Source organism: Hyperolius riggenbachi, chromosome 9, assembly GCF_040937935.1.
Source record: "Hyperolius riggenbachi isolate aHypRig1 chromosome 9, aHypRig1.pri, whole genome shotgun sequence".
Classification (NCBI taxonomy): domain Eukaryota; kingdom Metazoa; phylum Chordata; class Amphibia; order Anura; family Hyperoliidae; genus Hyperolius; species Hyperolius riggenbachi.
In genome coordinates, this window is record NC_090654.1 from 283,073,921 (window position 1) to 283,097,374 (window position 23,454).

Consider the following 23,454-nt stretch of genomic DNA (forward strand, 5'->3'; position numbering starts at 1 on the left):
CCGCCATGTGACGGGGACGTCCTGTCACTGGCTGCACAGGACGGATAGCGTCCTGTGCAGCCCAGATCACCAGGGGGACAGGGAGGAGAGGGAGGGGGGGAATCTCGCCGCGGAGGGGGGCTTTGAGGTGCCCCCCCCCGCAACACCCGGCAGGCAGGAGCGATCAGACCCCCCCAGCACATCATCCCCCTAGTGGGGAAAAAAGGGGGGCGATCTGGTCGCTCTGCCTGCACCCTGATCTGTGCTGGGGGCTGCACAGCCCACCCAGCACAGATCAGCTAAAACAGCGCTGGTCCTTAAGGGGGGGTAAAGGGTGGGTCCTCAAGTGGTTAAACAAAAAACATTTCTTGGTTACAGCTGATACAAATCCTGCAATAAATCTGCACAGTTTCTACTTCCTGATTCAAGGAAGTAGACATATTGTTTACAGCCTGTGCTTTCAAATAGCATTATCTGCCACCTCTGCCATAGACAGTCATGTGATTAGACACAAATGAGGGGGAATTGCACAGGCTAAATCCTTAAATACATACAGGGTGCATTTCTCTATGTATTTCTTCAGTTCAGGTCCACTTTAAAAAGACTGTAACAAAATGTTCTGCCTTAAATCTTCTATCCTATAAGTTCCTATACCTGTTCTAATGTGGTCTGGATTACTGCAGCCATTTCTAGTTGCACTGTCTCTGTAATATATCTAATCTTTTTTTCTTTGTCAAGCTTTGTTGACCCAGGGAGGAAGGAATTGGGGTAGGGGTGGTTCAACACCCTGTAGAAAAAGGCACAGGAGACAAAAACAAGAGCCCAGTAGTGCAATACGTCAGTAATCGCAATGGGAGTAAAATAATTAGAAGCACTACTCACAAAGGGAGGCTGCTGGGGGCAACCAACCACAGGAAGCAGGTGGAGACAACAAACCCGACTCCACTCGGGGTGGTCCTAGTCAGGACCAGAGGATGGTCAGTCTCTTAGTGGAAAATAGGGGACAGGATCCACTGCGGGGACTCCACTAGTGGTCTGTCGCCACCCCTTGGACAGGGTATGTTCGGGGGTATACTTAGCACAACAGGAGAAAGAGGCGCCCTGGTGTAATAAAAGCGTCTAAAAACAGCTTAAAAACAATAGGTAGTATGATGTAGCTCACCTCAATGACAAAATCTCTGTAATTTATACAAAAGATTTTTATTAGCACAGGCAACGCGTTTCGCTGGTCTCAGCCCGCTTCATCAGGCTAATAGCAGTACCAAATAGAGAAAATCGTTTAGCATAGAGAGCCTCGCCATCAGAGAGGCTCCCTGGTATATAGGGCCCATTCTAGACTTTTTGCTGCCTGAGTCTAACTTGTGAGAATCCCCCCCCCCCCCCTTTCGATTAGCAATGATCGTCACCCAATAATTTACACCACACGTTATAGCTGTGGGGCGACCAGAAAAATCACCGTCAGTATAGGTAGGTAGGTAGCCTGGTACAGTTGTCCCCAGTATAGGTGGCCATGCATAATTGCCCCCAGTATAGGAATCCAGGTATAGGTGCCCCAGTACAGGTAGCCATGTATAGGTGCCCCCAGTATAGGTAGCCCGGTATAGGTGCCCCCAGTACAGGTAGCCATGTATAGGTGCCCCCAGTATAGGAATCCAGGTATAGGTGCCCCTAGTATAGGTAACCAAGTATAGATGCCCCCAGTAAAGGTAGCCCGTTATAGGTGCCCCCAGTACAGGTAGCCATGTATAGGTGCCCCCAGTATAGGTACCCAGGTAGAGGTGCCCCCAGTACAGGTAGCCCGTTATAGGTGCCCCCAGTACAGGTAGCCAAGTATAGGTGCCCCCAGTACAGGTAGCCAAGTATAGGTGCCACCAGTGCCTGGTATAGGTGCCCCCAGTATAGGTAGCCCGTTATAGGTGCCCCCAGTACAGGTAGCCAAGTATAGGTGCCACCAGTATAGGTAGCCAAGTATAGGTGCCCCCAGTACAGGTAGCCAAGTATAGGTGCCACCAGTGCCTGGTATAGGTGCCACCAGTACAGGTAGCCAAGTATAGGTGCCACCAGTACAGGTAGCCAAGTATAGGTGCCACCAGTACAGGTAGCCAAGTATAGGTGCCCCCAGTATAGGTAACCAAGTATAGGTGCCCCCAGTATAGGTAGCCAAGTATAGGTGCCCCCAGTGCCTGGTATAGGTGCCCGGGTCGTCAGTATAGGTAGCTAGGTATTGTCTCCAGCATAGATAGCCAGGTATAGGTGCCCCTAGTATAGGTAGGAATATGGAGCCAGGCAATTGGTATTATTCAACAGAAAATAAATATGACACCCTCCATATTCTTCCAGCATTAACTCCCCCCCCCCCAAAAAAAAAAGTAAGGAGTAAGGGAAGAAAAGTAGCTTTGTGGCGAGCAGTCTTGTCTTGCCGTGTTAAAGCTACAGGTTTGTATTGTAGCCAGGGCTGGTTAACCCAAAAGGCCGCCTAGGCTGATGCTTGGGGCCTGGCTGTTACGTTCTCTGACCTTTGTCCTTTTGTAATTGTTTGGGTTGATAGTTAACATATGACACACTTCCCGGATTTCCTGTTGAACCACCTGTTCTGATCTACAGAGACGGGTGGAGTGAGGATGCACATAAGTAGAGATAGTGAATGAGATGCAAATAACCCCAGCCTACATGCCCATTTAATCCTAATTGTTTGCAGTTTAAAATTGGGCCATTGCTTTTCATTGCCGCATGCAAATTGCATGCAAGCCGACATAAATTGCATCTCTGCCCACAGGACGTCTCGCAGGCAGCCTAGTAGCAACCAGCTGAGAATTCTTCCAGCTTGATGGAGAAGGAGGAGCTGCCGTCAGAGCACTCACCAGACTGTCTATCACCTGACAGGATCAGGAACTATCATTTTAGGGGATGAAAGCATACTGTGCGTACATATGGTTAAGAGGAGTGATCTGGTCAGTGCATACTTTGTAAGATGATATAACAAAATATGCTTGTCCTGCTTAAGAACCACCTCCTGGTATTCATGTATATAGGAATTCTCACATGCCTCACCCCTTCTCTCGAATCCCCTTCCAAAACCCATCCGCTACTCTCCAACCACGTGGCGCCTGTGTGATATCGCACACACGCACCTGGCGGCACTCAGGAGAGACAGCGGAGGAGACTAGACATCAGGGGGGAGGCAATTTTACATTGGGTGAGGGGTCAGCGGCCAGGGGTCTGTTGCGTTTATCGGTCGCAACGATATTGCACGCCGCTACCGCCATGCAAACTGCCGATTCACCACATCGGACCGAGATTTTCCTGGATTTACTCCTAATATCGGTCAAATCTTTGATCAGGTAGGCTTGCTGCGGCACCAATTCTTATATGATTCGTTAAAATTATCGAATTGGATGGCCGATTGGGTCGCGATATCGCTAGATGCGAGGCCATTTTAACTCTGTACAGCACCACAGAATATGTTAGTGCTTTATAAATCAATAATAATAATAATTCCAACAAGTGTAACGGCGATACGTGTGTATAGCGCACGGCGCGGACCGGCAGGGCGTGTGGTGTGAGACATTAGCACAATGGGCCGCTAATGACCATTTTAGTAAAACAGCATCACACATCGCGGAGCTGCGGTGCTTCCTTTCAGCATAAATAAACAGAGCTCGCAGCTTCGTGACAAGCCATTGCCATGGCGACGCAGCGCACCCTCCTCATTACCCGGGAAGAGCGCCTCGCCTGCAGCCCCACCACCGGATCCTTCATTAGAGACAGGTTCTCCTGACCTGTTGCAGACGCTGCAAATTGCGCGGCTCTCCCTGACTGGATCTTAAAGGCCTCCCCTTTCTAATTTCCACAGGCGCAAAATAATTGCATCTACTTGCAGAGCCCTGGCCCTGGGAGATAGGCTTGATTTACAGCGTGCGGTCCTGATAATGCCGTCTGGTGGGGGTGTTAAATGGATATGTGATACAGAGGCAGCCCGGGGCAGGCAGGCTGTGCTGGGGATCCGCAGTGTTCGCTTATTAATGCTGCACGCTGCATACATACGTCATTCACTCTTCTAGTTCACGGTGGTTTTTTCTCCTAGCCAAAGATTTGCAAAAAAACAAAAAAGAGCAAAAAATGCAAGCTCTTGAGGCTCACACACCCCTGCTTTACTGCATTGCAGAAAACTGACAATGAAGCTCCACTTCTCAGTTCTGTATGTTTTAAATCAATCAATGTCCCATATGCCATCATCTTTGTGGACTTCAGCCATCAAAGCTGTCAGCAAGGCCAGATTTGTACTTTTTACTGCCTAAGGCCTGTTATCACCAGCTGCCCTGTCCCGCCGATCGACATTCTTAATCCCCCCCTCCCCACAACACCGCAGGGATTAGATTGTAAGATCCTCTGAGGACAGTTAGTGACATGATGGCAGGGATTACATTATAAACTCCTCTCTCTGAGGACAGTTAGTGACATGATGGCAGGGATTACATTATAAACTCCTCTGAGGATAGTTAGTGACATGATGGCAGGGATTACATTATAAACTCCTCTGAGGATAGTTAGTGACATGATGGCAGGGATTACATTATAAGATCCTCTGAGGACAGTTAGTGACATGATGGTAGGGATTACATTATAAAATCCTCTGAGGACAGTTAGTGACATGATGACAGGGGTTACATTATAAGATCCTCTGGGGACAGTTAGTGACATGATGACAGGGGTTACATTATTATTTATTTATTGTATTTATAAAGCGTATTACGCAGCGCTGGACTTTAATTTAGGTTACAGACAATATTTAGGGGTGACATACAGCAATATGACAATACAGGAATACAAGAAAGACCAGATCGTGCAGTATGATTACAAGGTAATGCTTAGTCACTGGATGGAGCATGGAGATCACACAGCACAGTATGAGTACAAGGTAATGCTTAGTCAGTCACTGGATGGAGCATGGAGATTAGGCAAGTTAGGTTCACTCAGATGCATAGCATGGGTTCACAGTAATGGAGGTGCATGATCAGGTAGGACACAAAAGGAGGAGGACCTTGCCCGAAGGCTTACAATCTAAAGGGAGAGGTAGGGACACGAAAGGTAGGGACCAGAGTTCAGCTGTGGGTTTAAAGCACTTGTGAGGGGTAATAGGCCAGAGTGAAAAGGTGAGTTTTGAGGGCCGTCTTGAAGATGTTGAAGGAGGGGGCTGCCCCAATGGGTGGAGGTAGGGAGTTCCATAGTGTTGGAGCAGCTCTTGAGAAGTCCTGGAGGCGTGCATGGGACTGGGTGATGCGGGGGGCGGTTAGGCGAAGTTCATTGGACGAGCAGAGTGAGCGGCTAGGTGTGTACCTCTGAGTAAGATTGGAAATGTAGGTTGGGCAGGTTTTGTGGACAGATTTGTAGGTCAGACACAGTATCTTGAATCTGATTCTGGACTGGATAGGAAGCCAGTGGAGGGATTCACAGAGGGGAGCCTCCGTGGTGGAGCGATGGGAGCAGTGGATAATTCTGGCTGCCGCATTATAAGCTCTTCTGAGGACAGTTAGTGAAGTAATAGCAGGGTGTAAGAAAACGCTGAAGAGCCGCCGCGATGAGCCAGCGGCAGGCGGCTCTTTCCGCGCACGGTGTTTCCACACACGGAGAGGCAGCCGCCTCCTCTCAGCATGAGGCGGCTGTCTCCGTGCAAGGACCCATGGAGCGCGGAGAAACCGCCGCGTTGGACGCGGCGGTAAGCGCGCATACCCCCGCTGCGGAGGCACCGCAGAGCGGGGCTGCTGTGGCTGGGACTCGTAGTCCCTCTGGTGTTAGAGTGACGCGCGCGCGCGCACTCAAGCAGAAGATTTATGGCACCCAGGAAGGAGTCAGCTGACCAGGCTGGTCAGCTGACTCTAGCTCCACTCGTCATTGGTCCAGCACTTAGGGAGGTGCTGGGGGGACACCTGGGTATATATACTACTACCTGGTCATTCCTTTGGTGTCTGGCATTGCGATCACATACGTGGGAGCACCCAGATCCGTAGTCAGATCCGCAAGTGTGCCGGGACCAGCTGGAGCTGTAATCCTACACTTAGCTAGATTCTGTTGATAGCTAAAGTACTAGTTTGACTGTGATTATCTGTTATGACCTATTTGCCTGCCTGACCATCCACCTGAAACTCTGATCTTGTACCTCGATATTTCTGATACTCTGTTGTCGAACCCCGCCTGTACTTAGACCCCGCCTCTGCCTTCTGATCTTGTACCTCGATATTTCTGATACTCTGTTGCCGAACCCTGCTTGTATTTTGACTCCGCCTCTGCCTCCTGATCTTGTACTTTATCTGTCCGTGTGTGTACGACCTGGCTTGTCCGACCTCGAGAACCGACCTCACTATTGAAGGCGGTTCCCCGTCCTGTCAGTGGCACCTCCTCCTGAGTGTCACTTTCAGACAATTCTTCCTACTGTCAGTCTGACTCCTCCCGTCTTGGAGAGCTCAGGTCTGCGGAAGGAATCTGTGCAGTACTCCTTGCTGCACTGAGGCCTAGTCCTCTAAGTGTTACTGTTACACCAAACACTACACTCTACTCAGGTGAACAGAGGTTAGCTAGTATATCGGATTATCGGTGATACTGCAGATCACATATAATCTGGTATACATCTGTATTCCCCGTGATACTGCAGATCACTGGTAATCAGATCCTCTCTGTGCTTCACCGATCGTTACACAGGGATTACATTATAAACTCCTCTGAGGACAGTTAGTGACATGATGGCAGGTATTAGATTGTAAGCTCCTTGGCAGGCAGCTCAGAGATCACTGTTAGTGGCCTTTCCTTGCCCCCGGCCCCAACATCGTCCGAGTGCCAAATCCAGCTGTTGGTAGCCGCCCATCACTATGTGCAGACTGGGTAGCAGGATGAATGTTCAGCAGGCTAACTGCTACTGCCACCTAGCTGTCCACAGCCCGCCCCTTGCTTTTCCAGGCACCCTAGGCCATGGCCTTTGTGGCTTTGCTTGAAATCCGGCTGTGGCCACCAGCATAGGCTGACTGTGTCTTGCAAGACCACCAACGCCCCCTCTATCAGGATGCAGGGTGGCACACTTGCACCCCTGAATAAAAATAAGCGCAATCCATAATTTTATAGGGAAGTTACTGTAAAGTACACCTGAACTGGACCAAAAAGATCTTAACTTACCCCGTAGTAGTATTTCAAGTCCCTCAATGTCCTCTTGGTCCCATCCATTGTGTCACTGCCCTCTCCAAGGGATCTGAGACCAGAGCTCCGGTTATGGGCTATTGCACTTGCACACCTCTGTCCGCGCACCTCCTCGATCACGCTCCTGTTGCTGGAACCATTCTGTGCACCCGCTTTATCCGCGCATGCGCAATAGCCTGCTGCTGGAGTTCTGGCCGCTGAGGGGGCAGTGACACCTCTGCAGCCAAAGCGATCAGAAGGACAGCAAGGCAACTGGCATTGTTTAACAGGAAAGAAATATGGCAGCCTCCATATACTAGTCACTTCAGGTGTACTTTAAGTCTCTGGCCTTGAATGAGCGTGCAGATCAGATGTTGTGACTCTCTGTGGCTCTGACTCCGCTGCTGCATGCTTGTTGCAGGGCTGTGACTTAAAAAGAACCTAAAGTAAACCTGTATGAAAAAAAAAGTGACCCTAGGAGGTACTTGCCTCATGAGGGAAAGCTTCTGACTTCTAAAGAGGTTTCCCCCATCCTACTCAGCACCCTCGATCCATCACCTGCACCCCCCAAAAATCAGCCTATGCGTGCAGGGCCGTTTCTTGGGCAGTGCGGGCAGGGCGACCGCCCTGGGTGCAGGCCGGCAAGTAGAAGAAAGGGGGCATTGGCAGAAGGATATAACATCTAGGGAGCTATTGATGCGCAGTGCAGCCAAATGGAAAAAGAAAGATTACCAGCGCGATCACCTTCTTTGACCCCTCCTGGGCTGCCTGCGTCAAAACGTCATGTCATCATCACGACACCACCACATGACACCTGGTGTCCTGTAGTGGTACTGCAGGCTGTCAGTGCGCGGCTCCCATGGAGGAGTCGGCTTTCCGGGCTCTCTTTGCCTGTGTGTTCTCATGGTCCCTGCTTCCTCCTGGATGAGCGACTGGTCACTAGTAGGAAGGCAGATCTACTTGTGACCTGTGGCTCTGTGACTGTCCCTAAAGAGTAAGGGTTCGCGAGTCCACGGGGTGGGGTGGGGGGGGGGCACAATTTTTACACCCTCACCCTGGGTGCAATTTAGCCTAGAAACTGCCCTGGATGCGCGCAGCCGCAGTAACAGCTTTCCGATGGGCCCCAGGGGAAATAGACGACCCGGGTCAGCTCTGTTCTACTGCGCAGGCGGATCATGCTTGCGCGGTAAAGCGGACCCTTGGCTATTTCTGCCGGGGCCCATCGGACAGCTGCTACTGCGGCTGCACGTATTGGCGCTTGCTGATGTTTTTGTTTTTATATGTGCGGGGCTCCCAGGCAGCGCAGGATTGAGAAGGACAGGGAAAGCCTCCTTAGGATCCATTGATTTAGAGCTCGTTCACACGAGGGGCGTTTTCGGGCCTTTTTTCAAGCGCAGGCGATTTTTACAATCACCCACTAAACGCGTGTGCAATGATTCCCTGTGAGAAGGTTCATATCAGCGCTGTGAGTTCAGCAAAAGACTGCCGGGACCATTTTTGGGGCGATTTTCGCATAATGAAAGGTATAGGAAGAGCGCTAAACGCTCACAAAACCGCTTTTTGCATTCGTGGTTTTTTAGAATAAATACAATGTATTTATTATTTTCCAGGTCAAAAAGTTGACTTCCTGACTTGCGTCACGGAATGAATTTCAAAACCGCTCTGGGAAAGCGCTTTTTTTTGCAAAAACTCAGCGCGCAGTGGAGCGTCAGGAGAGGGAAAAAAAATAGTGCACAAGAACGCAAAACGCTTGCGTTTGTGTTTTCGTTTTTAGGTGTGAATGAGGCTTAACCCCTCCCGAGGTAGGCACCCCTCAGGCTTTTTTTCCCTTACAGGTTTACTTTAGGTCAAAAGCTCAGCATGACAGCCAGGCAACAGGCATTGGTTATAAGGGAATGAAGCTTGCACTCTCTGTACACTCCTCACACTTCAGGCTGCTTTCTTCTTGGTAAGACCTGGTTCACACTGAGCTTAAAAATGGTGCATTTAGCGGAGCTAAATGGAGCAAATACTAACGGAGGTGAATGAATCCATTCACATTGCTCCATTAGAATGGAAACACTGCACGGTTTTTGATCCGACCAGTGTGAACCATATTCTTTTCTTTCTGTTAGGCCTTGTTCACATTGCGTTCGGCTCGAGTGTCCGTCCGGGGTGGGCTTTACTTTCCGCTTTTTTAAAGCATTTCCCGGCAATTTTCTGCGTGTTCGCTCGTTTTTGTGGGCGTTTTTGAAGCGATTTTGCAGAGCTCTTCCGTCTTTTGATCCAGAAAAAATCCAGAAACAATAAATACAACGGATTTTTTAAAAAAAAAACGCTCACGCAATGGCTTGCCAAAGCGATTTTGTGAGCGTTTTGCATTTTCCCTATACCCTCCATTGAGGCAAATCGCCTCAAAAATGGCCCAAGCACCGCTTTTCAAAGCAGATCGCAATGAACCGCTCAGATATGAACTCTCATAGAGAATCATTTCACAAGCGCTTTCAGGGCAATTTTGAAAATCGCCCGCGCTTAAAATTTTACAAAAACACCTGTAATGTGAACAAGGCCTAACATACTGCTTTTCTTCTCTTTTACCTGTGCAAAATATAGAACAGTCTGTGACCACCAATTTTAAAGAATTAAATATTGTAGAAAATAATTAATTGCTCTTCATAAATCATAATCAGGGCCATCCCACCCACGATGTGGGGTGATGCAGCTTTCTCAGGCAGCGGAAGTGTGGGGGCGGGGCCAGGCAGTATCAGGAAGTGAACAGTGCGCCTGGCCTGCCGCCGCCCGCCTTACCGCCTGAACATGGCTCCCCCTAGCCCCTAGTGAAGATGGCGCCCGGGGTAGCCACGACCACGGGGCTCTGGCTCACAGCACTACATTTTCTCTTCCATGGATCCCCTGAAAGTGATTGCCTCCCCATCGCGGTTTCCTCTTACCTAGCACTGATGGGCACTGATTCTGGCACACCAGCTGATTCCCAGCCATATGTCCCTCCTGCTCCTTCAGCGGCTCCCCATTTTCTCTCGGGCCGCCACCGACCGGGGTGTCGGGCACCATCGCTCCGCACAAGGGCTACAACACGGGGAGTCACTCCAGTCCTGGCCTCCTCACACCTCAGCCCCGCACTGCTAGCAGCAAACAGGAGAGCCCAGCCACCACTCCAGCTCTGGCCCCTTTGCACAGCTGCCTTGTCTGAGCGGCTGCTGGTGGATGGGAGGGGGGAAGGGGGCACATCCTCACAACTCACATCCTCGCAAAAAGTCCAGAACCAGCCCTGACCATAATATCCAAGCAGCTCATGGTGACCCAGAACTACTAGGAAAGTACAGGGGACTAAAAGAGACTGAAGAGCACACTTTCTAAAAAGTGTGTAATTTGCCTTTTGAAAACAGAAGGTATTTGGAATAATGCAGTTGTATGTGAGCAACTGTGGTTACCCACAATGCACCACTGCTGAATATGCAAATGATCTCTTTATGCCCCTGAAGCCAGGATTACATCCAGAACCGCTGGTGTATAGTGAGCCTATAGCTTATACATTCTACAGAGCCACACCAACCCCACATGCCTGTTTCGGACTTTTGGTCCTCATCAGTACATGGCAGGGATTGATACGGCTCTATGAGATAGGGGCTTGGACCAGTAGAACAGAGTAACCAAGCAGCTCAGGGGGTGACCCAAACCACTAGCAAAGTATAGGGAACAGGAACAGTATAATTTGCCTTTTTTGTTTTTAGAAGGCAAACTATACTAAGCATTGCGTTTTAGGAGGAGGGTTTCTGTGTCTCTTCTAGTCCCCTATACTTTCCTCCCTATAAGCAGTGCTGCTCATCCGGATTCCGGATATCCGGGCTACCCGGATATCCGAACTTTTTTCAGCTATCCGACCGGATTCGGATTCCGGATATCTGGGCCCAAATCCGGATAGCTCCCTGTGGATATTTGGTTGCATACCCGGATATCCGCGGATATTAGCGGATATCTGGATCCGAAATACTGTAACTAAGGAGATGACGTCCTGGAGCCAATCAGAGGGCTCCCAGCAGAAGCCCTAGCAACCAATCACAGAGGGGAACCCTGGCCAGCCCCACCTGACCTCATTGAGCCAATCAGAGGCCTCCCAGCCTAAACCCTGGCACCCAATCACAGAAAGGAACACTGGCCAGCCCCCCTGTATAGTAAGGAGGGCTGCCATGATGAGACATATCGTCCTAGCTTGCTGAATGCTCACTGAGAGACATGCTCCAGTGCTGCTGGCCAAGCAAGGGCTGTACGCAGTTATAAACCACGATCGGATCTCCCGAAAAAAACGAAAGCTTTTTTTTCATTGGCTGAAAAATCCGATTTCCCATTTTTTTTATTTAAATCGATCCGGAATGCCAGATATTTCTCTTCAATCTCTACTAAAGATAGTATGGTGTGTGTTGGATTGCTAATTTATTAATATACACACCCTAGCAATTTTCTCTGAGTTTCCATTCCTTTTTATCAAAATTGAGGAAAAATAGAACATAGGTGTGTGGTACATTGGTGAGATTTTTTAAATGTTACAATCAGTCAGAAAAGTTGATTGCAATTCTTAAATTGAACAGATATTTAAAAAATTGTATGGTGTGTGGCCACCTTTAGATTGTCAATTTATTAATATACACACCCTAGCAATTTTCTCTGAGTTTCCATTCCTTTTTATCATAATTGTGGAAAAATTAAACATAGGTGTGTGGTACATTGGTCATATTTTTGAAATGTTACAATCAGTCAGAAAAGTTGATTGCAATTCTTAAGGTGGCCACACACCATACAATTTTTTAAATATCTGTTCAATGTAAGAATTGCAATAAATTTTTCTGACTGATTGTAACATTTGAAAAATCTGACCAATGTACCACACACCTGTGTTCAATATTTTCCTCAATTATGATAAAAATGATTGGAAACTCAGAAAAAATTGCTAGGGTGTGTATATTAATAAATTAACAATCCAACACACACCATACAATCTTTAATAGAAATTGAAGAGAAGTATCTGGCATTCCGGATCGATTTAAATCGAAAAAAAAAGCAGGAAATCCGGATTTTTCAGTCGAATGAAAAAAAAGCTTTCCATTTTTTCGAGAGATGCGATCTAATTACTGTAAAATCGGATCATTTTATTGTATCGTGTGTGGCCACCTTTATATTGAACAGATATTTAAAAAATTGTATAGTGTGTGTGGCCACCTTAAGATTGACCCCACGCCCACCTCGCACAGGTTTACTGGGAGATATCCGAATAGCAACTATCCGGGTATCTCCCGGATCCAGGGCCGGCCCCTGGATCCGGGAGGTAGTAGAAATCTGACAGAAGTGACAGGTTTTGGACTAGTCCATCTCTTCATAGGGGATTCTCAGCAAGGTTTTTATTCTTTATAAAGACATTGCGCAAAAGGTGGATCAGCGCAACACCAGACCGCCTCCGAATGGCCTCCACCAGAGATGCGCTGAGCCCCCCCAGGAACTACAAACACACCTAGAACCCAAACAGAAGCTCTGCATATACACCAAAAGCATGGCTGTTAAGTGGGAGCAGCTGACCAAAAACGAATTAAATTAGTACATAGCAAGGAAATGAACAGCGCTACTTAAAAACAGGCAAGTGCCTACCTGCAAATAAGTGCAAGCCCCACTTGTGGGATATAATACACACCGAGCATACACATGACCTGTCTACCACTGGAGGAGGATGTTAGTTTCCTGTAACAGCTTGCATGCAACCTATTAAGTACTTGTCCCTCCCACTGCGAAGAAGTCAATCCTCCATGGGAGGGGCCTAACACTAACTAAATCCTAACCTATGTATATGCATAGCCTGGGTGCGGCTAATCAAATAAAATCGAAAATTGAAAAATTGCGCAAAAGGTGGATCAGCACCAACACCAGGCCGCCTCCGAATGGCCTCAAATCAGAGGTGCGCTGAGCCCCCCCAGAAACTACAAACGCACCTTGAACCCAAACAGAAACTCTGCATATACACCAATTCATTTCCTTGCTATGTACTAATTTAATTCGTTTTTGGTCAGCTGCTCCCACTTAACAGCCATGCTTTTGGTGTATATGCAGAGCTTCTGTTTGGGTTCAAGGTGCGTTTGTAGTTTCTGGGGGGGCTCAGCGCACCTCTGATTTGAGGCCATTCGGAGGCGGCCTGGTGTTGCGCTGATCCACCTTTTGCGCAATTTTTCAATTTTCGATTTTATTTGATTAGCCGCACCCAGGCTATGCATATACATAGGTTAGGATTTAGTTAGTGTTAGGCCCCTCCCATGGAGGATCGACTTCTTCGCAGTGGGAGGGACAAGTACTTAATAGGTTGCATGCAAGCTGTTACAGGAAACTAACATCCTCCTCCAGTGGTAGACAGGTCATGTGTATGCTCGGTGTGTATTATATCCCACAAGTGGGGCTTGCACTCTTTTGCAGGTAGGCACTTGCCTGTTTTTAAGTAGCGCTGTTCATTTCCTTGCTTTATAAAGACATTCCCTAAAAAGGATTTAAACAATGATGCTGGCCAGATTCCCTGCTCTCTACACAGTTTTATTGGCAGTTGGACAGAGCAACTGCCATTCACTAAGTGCTTTTGAAAATAAATATATCCCTGAGAATCCCCTATAAAGAGATGGACTAGTCCAAAACCTGTCACTTCTGTCAGATTTCTACTACCTTCTGTAAGTGACAGGCAGCAACATAGGAGAAAAGTAATTTATGGCTCATTTTACTCTGGAAAAATGTACTTCTTATTTGTATATGTTTGCACATATTTTACATTTTACATTTTTTCGCTGTAGTGCCCCTTTAAGTGTAAAAGGGCCCTTAGGGTTAGGTATTGAAACTGCAATGAAATTAAATGTACCTCTGTTTAACCACTTGAGGACCAGACGTTTATAACTTAGTGACCAATTTGGTACTGAATCACAACTTTAACAGTTTATTGCTCTGTCATACCACTTAGCACCCAAATTAATTTTACCTCCTTTTCTTCTCACAAATAGAGCTTTCATTTAATGGTGTTTGATTGCTGTTTCTATTTTTAAAATTGTTTGAATTAATTAAAAAAAAGTGAAAGTTTTGCAAACAAAAAAATATTTTTTATTCCCCACCCCCAAATTGGCTCTAGACTACGATACATACACTACACTATACATACATAGACATAGGACTATGGTAGGGATTAGATTGTGACCCCTTCTGAGGGACAGTAAGGCCCCATTTACACTTAATCAGTTGCTCTCAGTTATAACTGAAAGGACAACTGATTTTCAAAGTAATGCCCATGTTTTCCTATGGCACCTTTCACACTTCACGCGTTTTAACTGAAATCTTTTTCACAATGCACTGCTATGGAAAAAAAGCGTACTAACGCGTCCCAACGCATACTAACGCACACAAACTGATTAAGTGTAAATGGGCCCTTAAGTGACAAGACAATATACTCTGTACAGTGCTGTGTAGAGGATGGTAGCGCTATATATAAACATTTAAATTCAATTTGCAGAAAAAAAAACAGCCTGCCAGCACTGATCAGCCGCTGGCAGGCTGATCGCTGGGGCTCTCTGCTCCTCGCGAGATGACGCCATATGGCTGCACGGAGGAACAAGAGGTTAAAGAGGAACTGTAGTGAAAACAATGTAATGAGTAAGATTGCTTATTATTTTTTTTTACAATATTCATTCAATATTCATTTTTAGATTATTTAGTCAGTGTTTTCCTCTCTTTTGTAAAATCTTTCCTCTCTCTGATTTACACTCTGAAATGTATCACTGGTGGTGACATCTTTAGTTCTGCCAGGTGATCTCTATGGAATGTTCGTTACTGAGAGTTCTATGTACAGAGGGGGATATTGCTTGCTTGGCAGTTGGAAACAACCGTTATATCCCACAATGCAACGAGGTTCACAGACAGTAAACTGTCCGGACCTAAGTTGTGACATCACACTGTGGGAGGGGTTTCACCACAAGATCAGTCATACAGAGTCCCTGATGATAATCAAGAAAACGTAAAGGTTTCGCTTGGGAAAGGGGGTATCAGCTACTGATTGCAGAGCCGGGACAAGGTCCTCCAGAACCCAAATCTGAGATACCAAAGTGCACCCCCCCATCCCTCACACCCCAGCCGTCACACACTGACTCCTATTAGAGTAAGAGGCGCCCCAGGGCCCCCAACAACTTAATCTCTAGTTATCTGGCTTGCAGTCACTGACATGTATCCCCTTTTCTTATTTCTCTCGGCTTCAAACACAATAGGGGAATGATAGCTGAGTGAGTTGAGCGCCCCTCCTACACTGCGCCCTGAGGCTGGAGCCTCTCTTGCCTCTGCCTCAGCCCCGCCCTATGCCCCCTCCTACACTGCACCCTGAGGCTGGAGCCTCTCTCACCTCTGCCCCGCCCTGTGCCCCCTCCTACACTGCACCCTGAGGCTGGAGATTCTCTCACCTCTGCCCTGCCCTTTGCCACCTCCTACACTGCGCCCTGAGGCTGGAGCCTCTCTCACCTCTGCCCCGCCCTGTGCCCCCTCCTACACTGCACCCTGAGGCTGGAGATTCTCTCACCTCTGCCCTGCCCTTTGCCACCTCCTACACTGCGCCCTGAGGCTGGAGCCTCTCTCACCTCTGTCCCGCCCTGTGCCCCCTCCTACACTGTGCCCTGAGGCTGGAGCCTCTCTTATCTCTGCCCCGCCCTGTGCCCCCTCCTACACTGCGCCCTTAGGCTGGAGCCTCTCTCACCTCTGCCTCAGCCCTGAGTAATTGGGACGAAGTCAATCTTGGGTTCCTCTTTAAGGCCCTCTTTAACACCCTTTATTCTGCTTACTAGTTTCAGTGCATTTTGTGACTGCTTTGCAAAAAAGGATGAACATCAGCGACGTGCCTTGCGTTCTTTCCATCATCCAACCAAGTGCTGCGAAAATAAAAAAAATGAGGTGAGCGACTTTCCTGCACTTCTTTGACAGAGTTCAGCCCCACTCAGTAAATGAGGTCACCTTAGTCCCGCCTGGAGCAGCCTGGAGCGGTAGTGCGGTCCCCTGTGCGGAGCCGTGAGTCCCAGGACACGTCGGCAGCCCTTGCAGGGTAAGAGGCTCCGCACAGCGCCAGCTGCAGGGCTGCTCTCGGCTGGCCCCATCAGACCCAGCGCACCGTTAAAAGAACGCTCTGCTTCCCTAACTAAAATCCTACACGTAATTCTCCCATCCATTATTAACGAACGTTGTTAAATGTTTCATCGCATTTAATGGAAGAGGTGAGACCTAAAAAACCGCCGCGGCGTTATCTCTCCATTACGACCGACTCCAGTCAGAGATGTTTAACTTTCCACCAATCGGGGACGCAATATTTCCCACGAGGTGCGGGGAGAGAGCCGCGTCTGTAACCTGTACAGATGGCTTTAGGACGGGTTGAACAAACTCACAAAATCATTTTTTAAAAAAATGCTGTCCACTAAGGAGGCATAAAAAAAAATTAAAGAACATTTTCTCATAAAGAAAATTGTATAAAAAACAACAACAACAAAAGGCATTTTGCAAAAATTCCTATTCGTGAGGGTGACAAAATGTTGTGATATTTTCAAACATGTAAATAAAATACATTTTAAATCACCGCCAAGCAAAAATAATTAAAATAAAATAAATAGTATTGAAAGTACTTTTCCCCATACTTTTTGGTACTTTTTCAATAGCAAAGTATTGGAAAGTTATTCTAAATAGAAGATGAAAAATTATCACCTTGGAGAAAACTCATGGGAAAAAACTAATTGCAACTCACTTTTTCACAGTTTTCTCCTAGGAGATAATTTTTCATCTTCAAATTAAAATAACTTATCAGCACTTTTCAACTAAAAAAAGTATCAAAAAGTAAATGAAAAAGTACTATCACAATTATTTTGAGCATTTTCTTGCTTTCTGATGGCTTAAAATGCATTTTATTGACACATTTACACCCAGGAGAAAACTCAGGAGAAAAAATGACTTGCAAATGGTTCTCTGTTTGTTTTCTTTTCTCTCACTAAAAATTCCAACTCACCTAAGCTAAAATCGGGAGTTTTCTCAGCTGTCCCCAGTTCTCCTCCCCTTCATCGATGTTCATCATAAATCGGTTCAAAGATATTGAAGGATTTATAGGACCCAGGTGATGAGGAGTAAAACAAAAAACATGGAAGGATGCTATAGATCAGTCTATGTATTAAAGTGAATGTTTACCCATTTAAAAATAAAAAAGTCAGATACTCACCTAAGGAGAGGGAAGGCTCGGTCCTAATGAGCCTTCCCTCTCCTCTCCCGGTGCCCGGTCCCGCGCTGGCTACCCCGTGGCAGTATTCGACCAGTTCGGTCAAATACTGCCACTTCCGAAGGGAGCTTTCGGAAGCCTTCGGGAGCACTCGGGCTCCCGATGACGCGGCCGCTCCATACTACGCATGCGCGAGCGCCCTCTATGACGCACTCGCGCGTACGTAGTATGGAGCGGCCCGTCTTCGGGAGCCCGAGTGCTCCCGAAGACCTCCGAAGTCCCTGCGGCGGCGGACGCGAACGGAGGAGCCAGCGCAGCACCAAGGGCACCGGGAGAGGAGAGGGAAGGCTCATTAGGACCGAGCCTTCCCTCTCCTTAGGTGAGTATCTGACTTTTTTATTTTTAAACTAGTACCCATTGGCTTTAAGTTCCCGCTAAAAAAAACAGGCTACAAAGGGAGTTGTAACATCCCCAAAAAAATGGTAGAAAATTGTCCCTAAAATATATTGTAAACCCCATTTTTTTATCTTTATGCGCCCCCACCCCCTTTTCTTTACTTTCAACCTAGTCTAGGTGCATTTGCCTTACTACAGGAACTGTGCTATGACAGCAGGATTGTCAGATTTTTCTTTTTAAACTACAGTAAAAAGCTTAACGCAGTATGCAAATAACAAAATGCATCCTATGTCAGATAAGATAAGGACACTGACTAGAAGGTAATGGAATCCCCCCTCCCTTTAAAGAGTTTACATAGTGATGTAAGCCTGTTGTCTAGGTGATGTTTGCTGTGGGAGGGACAGTAAGCTATGGCAGTAGGGAAAGAAAATTAACACTGAGCTGTGTTGAAAAAAAAAAAAAAAAAAAAAGGGCAGAAGTGATGTCACTTTTGGCATCACTGAGAAACAGTAAAGATGGAATCCGGCCGCAATATTCTTTTTTGCATATCACATTTCTCTGGTAAGCTGAATAAATACGTAATTTTTTGGGATTATATTTTTTCCAGTTAGTATGTAGTCTCAACCTACTTTAAAAAAAAAGACTGTTGGTAAGGTAAGAGGAGAGGACCCCTCACACATCACTTTGTGTATCAAAAATTCCAGATATGATGATAAAAAAAAAATTCCCAAAATAGTAGGCTTTTAAAATTTCAGCCCAGCCACATGGCAACTTGGAAAGCAATAATGGCCTATTTCTCTGAACGGAGAGACACTTAAACCTTCCCCCACACTGCTGTCCAACACTAATAAAACAACCATTGCCTTACCTAACCCAAACCTTGTGCATTACCCTTCCCCTGATACCAAACTTCTGTAAGCATTACCTTATATTGTATCCATGCATAACAATCCATTGTTGTATCCCAAAACAGAAGTGCCCAATAAATGTACAGGTGATATTTCATAGAAGCCTTCCTTCTCCTATCCACTCATAAGAAAACATTGCAGATCTAATTACCTACCGAGTACACAAATCTGCACCTTAACTGGCTGACTCTCATGTGATCACTCCTAGGCCCCTCCCTTCTGATGACTCATGCTGTCAGGTCTCTGAACTCTGGAGAAAAGACAGCATCAGAAGAAAGCGAATGAGGGGTGATCACGTGGAAGTCCGAACAAGCAGTGCTGAGCGAGCTGTAGGATTTCTTTTCATGTGGCTGGTTAACACTGAAGAAGATCTGTTTTTTTTAATTAAACAATCATTTAACGATAATAATCACAACAATAAAATATATCTGCATGTATTTTACAGAGGTATGTCAGTGAGGCCAAGAGATCAGCAGGACATCCAGGCAAATAAAATGTTTTAAAAATTTGTCTCGCTTCAAGTTTTCAAGATACAAAATCCAGGTAGGGTCCAGACTTCTGTCTCTATCAGGTCTGCCAACTTTTTCAGGGTCTTAAAATGGAAAATATTTAGGCTAAAAAACACATACCTACAGACATGCTCTTATCAAAGCTTTGGTCACCAACACAACCAGTCATGACCACTGCCGCATAAGGTCTCTTGGCACATCGTAACCACACTGCCAGTCTTCCCCCATCACACCTTCAGTCAGGCGGCAGGCCCGATAGCACTACTAATCAAATTACCAACAGGATCTCCCACAAAGCAACCTAGACAGGTGTGTAGGACATGATGGGTGTCCAAATGCCTATCTGTGAGCCCAGGCCCTCATCGCTCCTTACCAAAAAAAGGCCAGATGACAGATAGATGTAGCCATGGTAGCTACATAGCCAACATTTCTGGTCACACTTTTGGTAACTGTTCTCCTGTTTGGGCGTTGGCTATAAAGCTGATATGTGGCTTATGTGGCACCAGGGTTTGGTTACAATTTAGCCGACCTTCGGAAGTTCAACTACTATACAACCAAGCTCTGGACATCTGCACTGGGACTGGGTTATTTGGATAAAAGCTCTGGATCTTGGCCCCAGGACTTGTCTATAATATAGCCGGATAAAGCAATAGGTAGAGTTAGGTGGGTTAGTGTTAGGGGATAGGCTAGGGAGAGGATAGTTTAGAAAGGAGTATTCTTTGGGAAAGGGTTTAGCGTTAGGCTTTAGGCAAAGGGATAGTAAAATATTGGTAACACAGTTTTACCAATATTCTGACTATAGGCAGCTCCCAGCACCTCTACTAAACATACTCCTCCGCCCAGGACCGGATTTACATCACAGGAGCCAATAGGCACAGATGTCCCGGCACCCTCCATGAACCTACAAATCCCCAAACTGTGTTCTGGCTGTCCCTTGCCCAGCATAGGTAGTTACAGATGTTCCTTAGTATTAGGTATCCAGTGCTATCCTCAGTATTGAGTAGCTACTGGTGCCCCTGATTGAAGGGAGATCTTGTCAGTGGAATGCTAAGACCCGGGTGTGTAACCTTTCATTTACACTCTCATCAGGAGTCTGCATAGGGACGGAGGGAGGAGCACGGGGAGGGGAGTGAGCCACCTTTCCATGATCAGGCGCCTGTAGGCACCTGCCTACAGTGCCTTTTGTTCCAGCCCAGCCCAGCCTCCACCCCTATCATTCATCACAATTTCAATCATACCCCATCCCATCTATAGTGATATCTCACCACACCTCCAGTTACCTTCCCACCTCACAGCCAGTCATGCCCCCATCACACCTCCAATCACACTCCCGCCTTATCTTGGGCCACGCCCATTACCACCCACCCCCACCCCTGCCACACACACACCTCCGGATACACAACAACCACTGTCATGCATACAATACAATATACATAGGCGTTACATATTTTTTATTTTTCAAAACGACTCTGCTCCCCCGTTCCTTCCTTTAAGACTGGACAAAATTTACTACAACAGGGGGCACTTTTTTAGTGGATCAATGCCTATATTTTTCCAAATCTGAGAAAATGACCCAAAACAGAGACAGAAAGAGGGACTGTAGGTCTTGGATGGATCTACAAGAGGGACAGCTGGAAACTGGCATGGAGTCAGCAAAATGCATAATAAAGGAATAAATAATATAAAAAAACACAACACATTTTTTTCATTTTCACTGCTGGTTACTCAGCAACAGTGAAAGTTTTTGGAAAGCAACAGCAATTTGTGCCCTATTTCACCCTACTTTTTCTGACATAAAACAGATTGGCTTCAGTGATGCCCCCAGCCAGCTGTACACGCTTTGTGAGAGTACAGTAGTTCACCGAAACCTCACACCTGATTGGTTGCTAGGGTCTCCTGCACGCTACACACTGACAGCGAACCTGCTTTGCAGGGAATAAATCCCAAGGCTGGCAGGTCACCGACCCCTCGGGCGCTGCCAAGACAAATGTCCGTCAACGGGGAACCCAGCTAGGCAATTTTCATCAGCTTATTTGCCGTAGACAAAGGCGAACAACTGCAGAGGAGATAATGAGAGGTCTGGGGCGATAGCTACAGCCTTCCTAGAGTCGCACACACCGCCACTGCCATGACAACCCCTGAAAACCATCACTTCATCATTCAAAACTGCCACAATACGATACCGCTGCACAGGTAGACACGTCAAGAGGACAACAAATATAATAGCAATAATAATAAAAGCACACATAAAGTACAGAAGGCAAGCAAGCACAGCTTTAGACAGAAGCAAAACAATTCAGCTGCAAAGATAGATTTCATGGTGAACAGGTCCAGGGCTTATTCCACACAAAGTGCAGCAGCCCCACAACAGCCAATCAGAATTGTGCTCTCACTGATCTGGAGCTACTAAAGTAAAACATTTGATTGGTTCTCCTGGTGCCTCTGGACTTTGTGTTCCCTTCCAGACATTAAGCTCCAAGGCTGCTGCTGTTGTTGTTGCTCTTAATAGAAAAATGTCCACAGCGGTGTGTTGTAGGCGATCTAAGCAGCAGATTAAAATAATGAATGCATTTTCAACGCCAAGGAGAGAGCAGAGACACCGTAGGGAACGCCAAACCCCCCTGCCTGTGTTGGGAATTAAAATTCAAATGCAACACAATGCAGCATCTCTTAGGTCCAGATCTTTTGCATCAGCAGCTTGTGCAATACCTTCCCACTCTTTTTCCTTTTTTGTTTTTGTAAATTAGATTTTTTTTTTTGCTGGGGATTAACAAGTGCTACAGAGAAACACAGGCAAAGCAAGACGGAGCTTCCGGGGAAAAAAGTGAGAATGAAAAAAAATCTCACTTACCTTATTTTTTCCATGTCTGCAGGGGAGGCCTACAAGAAATGAAACAGGAGGTTCATATGAATAGTGCTGAGAGGCGTCAGGCGTACGATTTATGCATGGCTCTGCCTGTATTGATGCATCTCTCTCTCTCTTTCTATCTCTTTTTTTTTTTTTGTTAAGCCAGTCTGTAGAGCGACGAGAGGAATCACATCTGCATTAGCAAGAGAGGCGAACGCTGTGGTCGTTTAACTCAGGAGCAGCAACTGCCACACTGCAGAACGCATCTATACCCAAGAGCCAAAAGCAGTCGAATGACTCAGTTGTAGAGCAAAGACGGAATATAAAAAAAAGAAAAGGAGGGAGAGAGAGAGAGAAAAGAGAGGAAGATAAGGAGAGAGGAGGGAAGAGGCAGGGGGAGAGGAGGGCAAGGGGAAAAAGTAACAGGTTTTTTGTGCTTGCTACATTTCTCTGCCAGAACTTCAGGTGTTTCCTTATAGATTTTTTTTAAAAAAAATTTTTAGAAGGCTGTTTGATCGAGTCGGAGAGGACGATACAAGCCGTGTGAAGCAAATGGTTTGAATTTATCTTTTACCGACCTGACGGCTGTCATCTGATTGGTCAGCGTGTAGCGAGACGTCGGGCCTGGCTTACCGAAGCATCCCCGGGGATCGCTGAGGATACCCAGTGGGAGTACCACATGCGATCCAGCAAGAATTTTTTTTTTTTTTTTTTAAAGGAAAATTTTATTAAAATAAATTTTCACAGACAGAAGGCTAAAAAAAAAAAGTTCTAGATGCGTGGAAAAAATTATGGTTGATTGGAGGGGCCATTTTGGGGGGGGGGGGGGGGGCTGGGGCAGGTGGTGCAGTATCAATTTTGCTCCTTCCATTCAGGGCCGGCGCTACCATACAGGCAAAGGGGGCAATTTCCCCAGGTCCCACAAGTGCTGCCGGGCAATCCCAGGTCTCCCCCTGCTTGTGCTCACTGGGGCCCCTGCAAAGTTTTGTCCAGATAACAATTCACCTGTCCTGGCGCGCTGCTTCGTCTGTGCTCCCCCTCTTCATCCCCCTTGCTGCCTCTTCTCCATGACGCACCGCACGTCATTATGCATTTACATGCGCCGGGTCACTGAGAAGAGGCAGACAAGGCAGATGAAGACGAGAGCGGCGGGACAGGTGACCTACTATACTGACAAACAGCACTGCCAGTGGGCCCCTAGCACTATAAAGAGGAGGTGTGACCTGGGGACGGATGTCATAGAGCAAAAATTAGGAACAAAGTACAGCATGGGGAGGGGGTGATGCATGCATGAAAAATTGGCAGGAGTTCATAAAAATATTGTTAACATCTACACAGGTATTCTTCTTTTTGAAAGAGTAGATGGTGTATATTATCATAATAATATTGCAGAATGTTCATAACGAT

At 46.8% G+C, this 23,454-nt stretch overlaps 1 protein-coding gene across 2 annotated transcripts in view; it reads right to left on the minus strand.

Annotated features, from left to right (window-relative positions):
- Window positions 1-22,308, minus strand: part of BEGAIN (brain enriched guanylate kinase associated) — a 255,067-nt gene extending 232,759 nt beyond the window's left edge. For both annotated transcript variants that reach the window (XM_068254703.1, XM_068254702.1), the window contains exon 1: window positions 22,051-22,308. In XM_068254703.1, the coding sequence (XP_068110804.1) occupies window positions 22,051-22,064 (14 nt within the window). In that variant the 5' untranslated portion in view covers window positions 22,065-22,308. The remainder of the gene's footprint in view (window positions 1-22,050) is intronic.
- Between the last annotated feature and the right edge of the window lie 1,146 nt (window positions 22,309-23,454).